The sequence below is a fragment of the Centroberyx affinis genome, unplaced genomic scaffold (assembly GCF_046629955.1).
Source record: "Centroberyx affinis isolate AG114_WGS23_722 - 3 ecotype Tasmania unplaced genomic scaffold, CSIRO-AGI_Caff_v1 ptg005975l_1, whole genome shotgun sequence".
NCBI lineage: Eukaryota > Metazoa > Chordata > Actinopteri > Beryciformes > Berycidae > Centroberyx > Centroberyx affinis.
In genome coordinates this window covers 1-13,580 of record NW_027283040.1, presented here as the reverse complement: position 1 = coordinate 13,580, position 13,580 = coordinate 1, and the positions used below count along the sequence as shown (strand labels likewise).

At 40.3% G+C, this 13,580-nt stretch overlaps 1 protein-coding gene across 1 annotated transcript; it reads right to left on the bottom strand.

Moving 5' to 3' along the window:
- Nucleotides 1-3,989: 3,989 nt before the first annotated feature.
- Nucleotides 3,990-12,152, bottom strand: LOC139668033 (serine protease HTRA3-like). The gene is made up of 8 exons (XM_071547512.1): nucleotides 12,046-12,152; nucleotides 11,147-11,236; nucleotides 9,308-9,502; nucleotides 8,241-8,273; nucleotides 7,794-7,902; nucleotides 7,144-7,213; nucleotides 6,631-6,726; nucleotides 3,990-6,422 (listed from the first exon to the last, which is right to left on the bottom strand). The coding sequence occupies exons 1-8, from the start codon at nucleotides 12,124-12,126 to the stop codon at nucleotides 6,254-6,256; spliced, it is 843 nt and encodes a 280-aa protein (XP_071403613.1). The 5' UTR covers nucleotides 12,127-12,152; the 3' UTR covers nucleotides 3,990-6,253.
- Between the last annotated feature and the right edge of the window lie 1,428 nt (nucleotides 12,153-13,580).

Below are 13,580 nucleotides of genomic sequence, written 5' to 3'. Positions count from 1 at the left end.
TTACTCATAAGAGCACCAGCTAAATGCATGAAAGGTAAATATAAATGTGTTTTTCTCGTTTGCATTACCAAGTCACTGAAGTAGCGAGACTCCTTCGTCAAGCCGCTGAGTCTGGAGACCCAGAAACTTCAGACCCAGAAACGTCACCATTTATAGCACCAATCCTCCGCCCTTCCGACGGAAACGCTAAATTGCACGTTGGCTTTGAAATTACAGCTGACAAGATTGAGACATTGCTTGGTATTAGAGAGCAAGGAAGGAAGGAAGGAACGAGATGCGAACTGAAAGGAAAAGAGGAAGAGGACGGAGACGGAGGAGAAAAGAAAGCAGATGACAGGGGAGGAAAAAAATGAAGGGATTATGAAAGAGGAGACACAAGACACAACACTGAATCACACATTTGACCCTCAAATGCTACTTGTAAAGCCCTAATCCCATGATTTTAAAGCATACCAATGTAGATAAACAATATATATCATAGCTAGACTCAATATTTTTGTTGGAGCTGTTTTTATCTAATGTTTAGAATAGATTTTGGTGCCTTTAAATTCAAATCTGATGTGCTTTCTGACACTCATCCAGCTGACTCATAAAAGATGACATCAAAAGCATGAACTGAATATAACTCACGCTGCGTTGTGAAACACTAAGTGATTAGTTGTAGTTTTAAGTGCCAAAGTCAACAGTGTGACTCCTATCAGATTATGTGTCAGGATATTTCGGCACAGACACAGCACACACACACACACACACACACATTCAATCATCATTGTCATAGTAAATTGTAAAAAACAGCGCCCTCTTTAGCCTTCCTCCCATGATTTTTGGATTTGAAAAAGTTCAGGACAATTTCCATCTGAAGCCAAATTCTTCCAGACTAATGGGTCGTGGAGAATCAGAGTGCATTATGGGTCAATTTGAGGGGAGGGGGGTGGGGTGGGGTAAAGATGGATGGATCTCCACTGTTAGCACAATTTATTAAGAGTATTCCCCTTAGTATAGTGGATTTTAAAGTGTATTTTAGGTCAGATGTGAGGGAAACGAACAGTTTGGTTTCATCAGTACAAATACAGAAATCACAACATGACCTGTACACCTAAATTCAATTACGCGGACACGGTGAGAAAGGTTCATGTAAAATAAACCTGGGATGATGAAGGGAACCGGGAGGCGCTTTGTTTCAACAAACACTTCAATCTGAGGGAAACCTGATCTCCTGAGAAGTGAAGGTGTTTCTGTCAAGCATCCTATCTGTGGATCATTACAATAACTGTTCAGTTACAGCAAAGATGGATGATACACATACAACAAATTTTTTTAATGCTGAATACATGTTGATATGATGACCTGTTGAAAAAAAAGTGTACTGTAAAGCTAGTGGCAAAACGAAAGTTCAGGACACAAACATCTTCCTGATATCAGTACAAAACAGTTCCCAAAGCTGTTTTAACATGAATTTGTTGAAATGGAACTCCTGCACGCTGCTTTTAGGTTTTGTGATCCATATAATTGGAACCAGTTGCGGTAAACCCTGAAGCTTGATGCTTTGGTTGCAATGGGACAATTCAGGAATTTTATAAAGAACCTGAGTAACTTAAAATGTGAATGTTTTGAATGGTTTAATTGATGACTGGTGAGCGTTTTAATTGATCTGTGAATGTTTAACTGATTTGTGAATGCTTTAATTGATGTTTGGTGAAAGTTTAAATTTTTTTGTTAATGTTTTAATTGATCTGTGAATGTTTTAATTGATGTTTGGTGAATGCTTTAATTGATTTGTGAATGTTTAATTGATTTGTGAATGCTTTGATGTTTGGTGAGTGTTTTAATTGATTTGTGATTTGTGAATGTTTTAATTGATGTTTGGTGAATGCTTTAATTGATTTGTGAATGTTTAATTGATTTGTGAATATTTTAATTGATGTTTAGTTAGTGTTTTAATTGATTTGTGAATGCTTTAATTGATGTTTGGTGAGTGTTTTAATTGATTTGTGAATGTTTTAATTGATGTTGGGTGAGTATTTTAATTGATTTGTGAATGTTTTAATTGATTTGTGAATGCTTTAATTGATCTGTCAATGTTTAATTGAGCTGTGAATGCTTTAATTCATGTTTGGTGAATGTTTTAATTGATATGTGAATGTTTTAATTGATGTTTGGTGAATGTTTTAATTGATATGTGAATGTTTTAATTGATGTTTGGTGAGTGTTTTAATTGATGAATGTACTGTATATAGTATGTCTTTCCTGTGCATGCATGTAAACCCACTCTTGCAAAACGAAGACCTCCGTCCCTCAGTGTTTTTTTTCCTAGTATTAAGTAAAAGGTTGAATGAAACTGGAGCCAAGAGCAACTGGAACCAAATCTGCAAGCCTGTTATCATGGTCTCGCATTCATCCATTCTCTCTTTCTCTGCCATGTCACATTTATAGCCGCCGTACCGCCACGTAATGCCTGGTTTATCCTCCCGCAGAACCGACTCAGTACAACCGCCGCTGATTTTCCCATGTTGAGGTTCTCTGCAGATTGCTTCAAACGGGGTTTTCTCGACCCAAATGAGAAATGGAGTCTCTAATCCAGGGCCATTTGCTCATGGAAACATCGCCGCTCTTTTCTTGTGGGGAGACAACAGAAATAGGCTCCAGTGCATTTTAGATCCGATCATGGACAGAGACACTGAACGTCTAAAGCATACGACCTCTTTCTGGTAGATTTTTGCTGATGAGGTGCAAAGGAAGGAGTGAATGAGTGAAAGAAATGGCTAGTTTGGAGTCTCTTTCTTAAATCACAAATTTAATACATTAAAAGTTGAGAGCCTGCGACTAATTCAGGAGAATAGATTGCGTTACATTTTAATAGTTGGGATTATTATCACCCTTGAAATCCATACTGTTATGCATTGGCTTGGCTGTGAGGGTCTTAACTCCTCGGGAGGGGTATGGGATATCTCAGTGTGGTGACCGCCTACACACACACAGGATAATTCACTGTGAGATTGAGGGGGCAACACCCTATTGTGCTTAAATTATATCATGTGATGAAGTGAAAAGGTTGGGTGAGACTACGCTAGAGACAACTCAGATTTCCTTTGTCAATATTGACACAGGAATCATCTGCCCACCAAACTGTAATAATACTCGCTCAGTTAACATGCATATAAAAAACCAGAAGATAATATTCAGAGAGTCTGTCATTCATCTGACACAGACAGTAAGTGAGGTAAGTGCAGCGCCATGAAACGGGAAATACTCAGCATTGAGAGATGGGACAAACTCAGTCTGGTTAGTAAGAGTGGTGCGTTAAAAGACACAAAAGAAACACTGTTACGTGTAAATGTTGGCAAAATCCCCTGTCTACGTTGCCTCGACATGTTGCCGCTGTGTCGTGGCCTTCAGGCTGCTCAGCCGCTCTTGCAACATGGATTCATGCCAACTCTCCACAAGTCTGTCCACAATATGGGTCAGTGTTACACCGCTGTAATAAATCATAGTCTGAATTTCTCCCAGCTGTATGGCCTTACTGTGAGACAGACTTCAGGAAATTACAAAAAAAAAATACACTCATGAGCTGTCATGACTGGCTGACAAGCAAAGGAAAACTGTATTTTTAGATCCTTACAATAACAGAAATGCATCGTGACCCAGGAGTGATTATGGTACAAAATGATCAACGTCTTTCCTTTGTGTTTTTTTTGTTTTTTTACTGCATTCCAACAAGGCAGACTCTTTTCCATTCAGGAATGTTTAAGACTGGCTGCTGAAAAGAGCTCAGCCTTGTTTCCACACAGTCAAGGTATTGTACTGTGGTGTGGTACGGCTCTTAAACGCTTCCTGCAAAAATGTCCCATGAGTCGTGGGCAGTGACCTAGATTTAAAAGTGAGGATATGTGTACAAAGTGATGATAATCTTGGATTTCCACAACAACACTGTGAGATGAGAGAAGTGATAAAACAGTGTCGCAAGTTCATGAAAACTTTATTTGGTAGAAAAAAAAAAGTCACAAAATCTCCAATCAAATTACTTCCAAAGGCTGATGTAGGTTATTGCTTTGGTGACTCCTTACATGTAAACATTTGATTGATTTTGATAATGTGTGATAAAGGCATGGGTCTATTCATACGAGAAGCACAAACAAATATGATACATAACCAGAACAGCAAGAGTCCAGCAGCATTGAGACTAAGTAAAAAAAAATCTGCTCACATTTTGTGCTCTTCATCCCAACAGAATACATCATTTCAACTAATCAAAAACGAAGTTTTCACATTTGGTTATGGAATGACAACTTACAGCATTGAAGGCTCACTTATGGCCTCCATAAACCAGAGATAACATAGAGTTGAACATATGCTTGGGAATGGACTACACTATCTCAAACTTGTCAATAACACTTTACTTGAAGTGCAATGTGATGCATAATAAGCAGATTATAAAACCATCAGAAGCATAGAAAAACTTTTCTTACAATATAATCATCAGACAAAAATCATCAGACAAATTACTTTCAATTTTATAACATGTTATGAACTATACGGTTGCCCCATGAAGTATTCAACCCCCTAAATTTTGCGCACATTGTGCTTATTGTAGAGGCTTTGGAGTTGTATCACAACTCTATCAAGCACGTCTGGCACCATCATGGAGATCCATTGGAGAATTGGCCATTCACTAATTACACAAAAACCAGGCTAGAAAATGAGACATTTAATTGTGAAGGTGTGGCTGTAGATCCATTCAGTATTGTTCTCAGTAAAAGTGAATAGTCTGATATGGTAGGTTAGGTTGGTTGAGAAGAGTCAGCTCAGTTAACCTGAACAAACTGTTAGCTAGCTGACTAACCAGCTGGCTCATTTAGCAAAGCAATGATGTTAATGTTAACATACAACTTCTAGCTTAGCATACTGGGCACATCTTGTTTACAACAAGACGGTGATAGTTAGCTAACCAGACACTATGATTAGCTAGCTAACAAGCTGAATATAACATATAGGCTAACAAAATCAGTCAGATGGATCAGTGATGAAATTATCAGTTCCCAGACAAACACAGCACAGAAATTGAATTCTGAGATGGACAGTTGCACATTTAGAAACGATCATTTATTCTCAGCCGTTGCTGCCAAAAGCTGCCTCCAAAATGGCTGCTAGAGGGCATGTTGTGCCACCTGAAATGTTATGTTATATGACCATGGGCTTCAAATGTGCTTTTGCTGCCTTACACCTTAAGAGCACCACTTCAAATAAAGTATTACCAACTCGATCTTCTTGTAAATGTTCAATTTCTTCAATGGGTCTCAACAAAACAGCCATCACAAGTTAATACAGCATGACACAGAAGACATAAAACACAAATCAAAATATCAAGTGTCTCATATTGTAAAGCATCGCATCCCAACGTCCAGCTCACATGGCGGGGAATGTGTCGAGGCAAGTGTCTGCATGCGCTGCCCGTCCGTCAAAGTTCAGCGACTGTATGTTTGACTGGGTTTGTTGGTGGTAGTGGTGGTTTTTTTGCCACTTAGCTCTGTTTAAAAGTCTTTGTTTAGCACATGTCTAGGCTCCGGTTATTTCTGTAGGGCACAGTATTAAGACCCAGCAGAACTGACCCTAGATGGAACAATGTCTTTCAGAGCCACCTCAGTCCTCAGATGTCATGGACTCCTCAGGGATTCATCCTCAAACATCAGCTTCATACAGTAGTTACTGCTGGATGGCAACTTGTTACTGGGTGGGGTATTTCCATGATTACTACTCACTCTTGGTTGAAAAAGTAAAACCACTGTACCTTTGGTCAGTGAAGCTGTAGCTGTCCTTAAAAAAAGTGTGCTAAAGCTCCAGTACAATGTTGTGCCTTTTCGTAGGGTTTGACTGATATGGGTTTCTGAAGGCCGATATCAAAAGTCATTATTTTTGGATTGAAGCTGCCAGTGGCCATTATTCAATATCTTTTAATTTGACCATTTTCTTGCCAAAAACAAAGCCGGTTTCATTGCAGGTTTTACAGACTGTTGAGTAAAATCCTCCAACACCACAGCGCAGAGGAATGGAATGATTTCTCTGGTCAGACATCTGATATAAAAAAACAAATAAGTATAAAAACATATTGACTAGCTGTAGCCAGGGAGGAACCTCCATCATATCAGAGGTGGACCACACTGATTGGCTGATATCTGATATTTAATTAAAGGCCATTATCGGCAACCCTACATGTCGGTCTAACCCTACAGGGGGAGAGTGGTGTTTCCGTTGACGTCTACTGCATGATCACGTCGGGTTCGATGTTGAAGAGCAGGTCGTCGTTGTCCCTCCTGACCTCCAGCAGCAGGGCCGTCTCCTCCTGCAGCGCCCCCTGGAGGTCGGCCGTGGTCATCAGGGGTCGGCCGTTCAGCTTCACGATGATATCGCCGTCCCTGATCCCACCTCTGGTAGAAAGACAAAGAGAGACTGTTCACATCGGAGCAACACCAACGAGGTAGTAGCGTTAGGATTTTTGAAGGCGAGAGAGGATGAGTCACGGAATACCACCTGCTCACAGGTAGTAAAAGATAAAGCAATGATATTACTGTTGAAATGAGTATATAAAACAGTTTTTTGAGGGAAGAGCCCAGTGTGATGGTGAATGAAACCTACTTCTGTGCAGGTGAGTGAGGAACAACCTCATGAACGTAGATCCCACTGGTAACATCGGGGAAGTCTGGGTTCTGCTGTTTTAGCTCTTCAACCAGCCTGGAACACACACACACACACATGACTTTTTGAAAGCTGATACCAATACTAATATTTCTGGACTGAAGCTGCCAATAGGCAATATTTTCTGGTGATGTTCAATGTCTTTAAATTTGACCATTTTCATGTGCAAAAGCCTCTTAAACAGCATTTAGACGATGGTACACTAAAAGTCTCAACTGAAACCCAGGACAATAACAATAAACATAACAATAAAACATATTCATGTATATTGGAATCTGATCAAAATGCATTAGCATGAATTCAGATTAAGGGCCAGGCTTGGGTCAATTCATTTTTAGTGCGTGTGCAGCTGTACATGCCGTAATTATTGTATTCTCAAGTTAATATATAAGTCTATTTGAGATATGTATTGCCATATTTCTCATCAGCATCAGTTAGACCTATTGGACTTACGCCGATGTGATGGTCAGCATCCTTATTCCAATGAAACGCTTCTTTACTGACCTCACATCTGTAAAAGAGACTACAGTTAGTTGCTGAATATTCAGTCATGTATGTTCCCTAAATAAAACTGGTCATCAAGTGTGTGTGTTCCCTAAATCCAACTGGTCGCCAAGCGTGTGTGTTCCCTAAATCCAACTGGTCATCAAGCGTGTGTGTTCCCTAAATAAAACTGGTCATCAAGTGTGTGTTCCCTAAATCCAACTGGTTGTCAAGTGTGTGTTCCCCAAATCCAACTGGTCATCATGTGTGTGTTCCCTAAATCCAACTGGTTGTCAAGTGTGTGTTCCCTAAATCCAACTGGTCATCAAGTGTGTGTGTTCCCCAAATCCAACTGGTCGTCAAGTGTGTGTGTTCCCTAAATCCAACTGGTCATCAAGTGTGTGTGTTCCCCAAATCCAACTGGTTGTCAAGTGTGTTCCCCAGCTCCAACTGTACAGAAGTATTTACCAAAACAAACATTTACTTCTTGCTGTCACTTTTAATATTAAAAATGTTTCATAAAAACATGTTACATTGTGTTACAGTCCATCATCATTGGTGTACTTTGAACTTGCACAAAGGCCTGTGTGTATGTGTGTGTGTTCAGGGCCCACCTTTGCTGTGCTTGTCCAGGGACTCATTGAGGAAGCGAGTGATCCTGTCAGAGGGAATGGCAAAGGAGATTCCTGCCGCGACCTTCAGGGTGTTGATGCCGATCACCTCTCCATCCTCAAACACAGAAGCACAGCAGGACAGTGTTATTTATGAGGAAAATCCATTTCCATTTCAGTTATTTAGATAACACTATTCTCCAGAGTAAACTAAAGTGAGTACATTCGTAGAAAAAACGTACATTCCTCGATTGCCAGCGTTATAAAAGCAACCAAGAGTGAGGAGTTCAAGAGTCACATTATCCAGACATAAGATATAATAGAATAACAATATTCTCGCATCCCACAAAGATTTATGGACTTAAGAGTCGTGGTAGGTTAAGAAATGAGACACAAGCAGAGAAAAGTATTTTCCATTTCACTGTAAAGCAAAGTCATGAAAATCCAAAGCCTTACCAAATTGACAAGAGGTCCTCCTGAATTTCCATACTGTAATACAAAAAAAAGTATGTGTCACTGCGTTCCTTTCACCAATTTATCATATGTACATGTGCGTGTATGATGATCTGAGTGTGCATGTCGCTACTTGACTGTGCATGCCAGGTGTCAACTTTCAGTTCACTCATTTCAAAATGTCATTCAAAACTGCAATCCATGTAATACTAGAGTGATCGTTTTTAATACTTTTGTTAAAGATTGGATAAAAGGAGCTTTTGTGATGTGCAATATTTGAATTTGGATGAAAATCCCCATACGGAATGAATTGAACTCAAAGTGAATTGAACCGTGATGCATGTGTGTGTGTGTCTGTATGTCTGTGCTATTGTATTCCAGAGTTGGAGGCAACAAAAAAACCTTAATTACCAGTGTCTCCATGAATCAACCCATGAATAAATCCCTTAAAAACCCATGATGCTAAACCCTTACTTTTTTAAAGCTGTTATTTTTATAAAGTTGCTATTATAAGTTTGTTAATTAGTGTGAACTAGTGTGAACCAGAGGTGTGTCCAAGTCAATTTTGCTCAAGTTCCAAGTCAGTCTCATGTCTTGAGGCACAAATCTCAAGTCAAGTCTCAAGTCAAGCCAAGTCAAGTCCATGTCATTAATGTCAAGTCTCACGTCTAAATGTAGAACACCAAATCAAGTCAGAACAAATTCAGTATCAATTTAATATCTTAGAGAAAATAAAATATCTTGGACTTTTCAATGCAGTATTGTTTCAATAGTATAAAAACTTGGTAAGAGCATCTTGAGTTTGATTTCTACTTTACAATAAATGCAATAATTCCATACAAATTCAGAAAACAGAATTTAGATATAGCTGTCAGGTGGAACAAATCTCATCACTTTCAATCCAAGTCATTGACACAAACACAAGACCTTTTTCAAGACTTTAGAAACCTTTAGTACAAGTCAAAGTCAATTCCCAAGTCACCAGAACCCAAGTCAAGTCAAGTCTCAAGTCTTCTCTTCAAGTCTCAAGCAATTAAAACTGTGACTTTCGAGCCTTGCTGTACTCTCACATTGATAATAGCGTCTGTCTGGATGTAGTCCATGTCGGAGTCCCTGATACCCAGCTCCTTGCCGTCTCTCTGGGCGGTGCTGACGATGCCGGTGGTGACGGTGTTCTGGAGGGCGAAGGGGCTGCCGATCGCGACCACGAACTCCCCCGGCCTCAGGTCCGCACTGTGGCCCAGCAGCAGAACAGGCAGCTTCGTCTAAGAAAAAAAGTGAGAAAACACTGCTAGAACACACTGTCCACCTCTCCAAAAAAAAACCAAAATAATTTTTCATCCATTTAGGGTCACTTAAAATGCTGTGATAAAGAAAAATGAATGAAAATATGTATGAAAATATACAAAGAATTGAATATATGGAGTATGAAATACGTCAAAAAAAGATAACAGGGAAAGGAAAGGAAAGGAAAGGAAAGAGGCAGACAAAAAAGTGCTAGTGAAAAAAGAGAGAGAGAGGGATATGATGAAAAAAGAGAAGGGTTGAAGAGGTGAAGGGAAGGGGAGGAAAAGAACTGAGTAGAAACACATGCTCGCTAGACAGATGGTGTGACGGAGAAAGAGGAGGGAACGAGACGGAATCGGCCTGTTTGGGATTTCTTTAAGGTGGAGTCTTTTGGCTTGGATTTCTCTTCATCCCACTCCTCCCTATCTCTCCCACTGTATGACATCAATCGAATGCAATGCAAAAAAAATACGATTGGATTAAATGAATAAATAAAAAAACAAATCACCACATTCAAAAATCCCCCAAATTGTCCCTGAGGTGGTATGAGCCGTGGATGACCTGGACACCTGGGGCTGGAACCATTTGGCTTCAAACCTCGGTGGGGGGAGTTCTTGGATCCTGACTGTGTTCCAGCGCCACACCTACCACCCTATTAACACTACTGTGAACCTGGACACATGACACACACTGTAAACACACGAGTTTAGTGTGCTGACCTGGGTGAAATTCCCATTCCAAAGACTCATTACCCTGCTGGAATCCCTCCTCCCTCTGTTCTAACGATGAGTCCTAACCAGACTTTGGGACGCACCACAACTGATGTGTCCATAACAATGCGCGGACTGTTTCTTGTTTGTGGCTGGGATGAGGTGTCGCGTCTGCATTCAGCCACAAAGCAGGAGAGTGTGTCTTAATCTGTTGCAACAAAGAGCCTGGGGTGATAACAATAGACAATATGTCTGGCTTGACAGTGTCTTATATTGTAAATCGAGGTTTACCCCCTAGATGCATACCAGACGCACAACTCATCATTGTCTAGGAGAAGTGAGTCGCCAAGTGTGCCCCCACAGGGGGCCATCCCTATGTTCCCTCAGCCCTGTGTTCCCTCAACCCTATGTTCCCTCAGCCCTGTGTTCCCTCAACCCTATGTTCCCTCAACCCTATGTTCCCTCAGCCCTATGTTCCCTCAGCCCTATGTTCCCTCAACCCTATCTTCCCTCAACCCTATGTGCCCTCAGCATCAGAGGGTTAGGATTAGGGTTAGGGTTAGGGGGCGAAAGGGGCGAAAACATTACCTCATTGGCGGAGGTACTGATCTGAGGGAACATAGGGCTGAGGGAACATAGGGCTGAGGGAACATAGGGTTGAGGGAACATAGGGCTGAGGGAACATAGGGTTGAGGGAACATAGGGCTGAGGGAACATAGGGTTGAGGGAACATAGGGTTGAGGGAACATAGAAGCGCACAGCATGGTGGGATAGGTGGTGACACACAATAGGCCCACGCAATACCCAGAGGAAGGTTTAATATTATGCAAATGAGCAGGACAGCAGGACAACTGTGAGAATTATTTCCTGCTAACTAGATGAGAAAATGACATAATGATGATCTGGACTCACCGGTGGGTTGATTTTGATGGTAGCGATGTCCGACTTTTTGTCAATGTCCTTGATGCTGGCTTCATGCACATCACCATTATGCATCTGGACCTTGAGGAAAGAATGGAGGAGATGAGATTTCTTGACCTTTCTTGTCAATTCACAACTCAGAGACAAAATCTCAAGTGGAGGACATTTCATAGATTAGGACTTTGCTTTATCCGTTTCAAATGAAACTAGCATTAGCATTATATCAGGTGTATCCAGTATCCATTGATCTTCTATGGATAGAGTTAGTGTTTTATGGATCTCCCAATAAAACCTAAGACCTCAAGTCAGGAAAGAAGGTCATATATACAGTAAAGAAACAGCTAAGGTTTGGCTGATATTGGTTTTTGAAGACTGATACTGATATTTTTTGGATTGAAGCTGCAAATAGGCAATATTTTCTGCCGATATTTGACCATTTTCATGCCAAAAAATAAGTATTCACTGTTTCCACCAGAATTTATTCTTGTCAGGATAGAAAAGCCTCTGAAACAGCATTTAGACCATCATGGGACACTAAAACTCTCCACTGAAGTTGAGGATAATACAACCAATAATAAACATATTCATGCATACTTGTGTGGAATCTGATCAAAATCATTTCAGAATCATTTCAGGTTAAGGTCTTCCCATAGACAACCAGTGTAGTGTTGATCATTTACACAATAAATATGTAATAGATCAAACAATATTGGCAAACTGATATATTGGTCTAACCCTAAGTTCCACATAGCATATAGCATGTGTTTTGGATGAGAGTCCTCAGTCAGATGCCTGTTTGTTTGGTAACATAAGATTGAAGACTCTGAGTTAAAGTACATAAGTTTAGATGAAACATGAAGGATCCCTGTGGAGGAACTGGGTTTCTGTACCTTGAGGTGCTGTCGGCCGGACACCGGCGTGGTGCTGGAGACCACGTGGGCGTTGGTGACGATCAGACCGGTCTCTGACATCACAAACCCAGACCCGCTGGACAGAGGGACGTTACGGCCAAACAGAGGATGCCTGGGGGTCAGAGGTCAAATCAGCATCACTCTTTCAGAGACTTCATACAGATTAGACAGGATATATGCTGAATAAACATACTACAAAAAACATCTACATGCATTCACGTTCATTCCACACTCACACGACAACGTAGCCCCCCAAAACACACACACACACACACACACACACACACAGTCAGTACCTGAGGAAGAGCTCGATGTGGACCACAGCAGGAGCAATTTTCTCCACCACGTCGGCGATGAAGTTGAACTTGTAGCGGGGACTGGCAGGATTTGAAGGACCTATACTAGCAAGAAGAATTATGCATTTTAATAGCAATTTAATAATCATTCAGCCACAGAACTTGAATGGATAGAACAGTCATTGCCATTCAAATCAATGTTCCAGGACGGTCGGAGCGGCGGCCATTTTTATGTGAACCGTTGGGCTAGCTTGCGCATGGACCGACTTACAGCAAGTCACTGAGGTGAAGTTCTTGCTGCCATGGCTTGCTAACATGCTAATGTTGACTAGAAGAGCTAGAGAGAGAGGTATCTTTGATAATGCTACGTTAGCCTCGTCGCTAAGGACAGCTTTCAGTTTTGACAGTTGGCTAAGGTAATTTCATGCTGTGCGAGCCAAATTACCATGGCAAACAGTGGAAGGACCGTTCAATCCATCCATTCAAGTTCTGTGCATTCAACTCTTTAATTTAGCATAACATATAGGACTACTCTTCTCCGTACCAGGCACTTGCCACAATATGAGGAAAACATTTTATGTATTATTCTGTTAGTATTCTGCATCAAAACCAGTGGCTATCACTAGCTGAATCATTTACTTTCGGGAGGAATGTTAACAAGCCTAAAATATTTTCAGTTCTTCAGAAGCAAAATGACAAATGTAGACTTTTTTTTATAATACGACACACGATACACAAATATAGAAGTTTAAGGACGTAAGTGAAAAAAATTAGGTTAGTTAATGCTTAATAAGCATTAACTAACCCTTAATTAACAGTTAACTAATGTGTCTGGTAATCATTTACTAATGGTGTTCATGTTAACTAAGGTATTAATTTATACATTATTTAATAGTCATCTTTATAAACTATTGAATAATGTATAAAGTAATACCTTAGTTAACATGAACACCATTAGTAAATTCCACATTAGTTAACTGTTAATTAAGGGTTAGTTAATTGAACTAACTAACTAACCCTTAACTTAGTGACCCTTATTGTAAAGTGTTACCATTAAAACACTTAAAACACTTTTTTACTCAAGCACTTTTACTGGAGCTATTCTAGCTCCTTTAGTAATCTTTACATTGCTTCACAAAGTCTCTGAATCATTCCTTTTCAAGGTTCAGGTTTAAAGACTTAGAGTCTTGTTGAGGATCAAACAGATTTTTTTGTTTG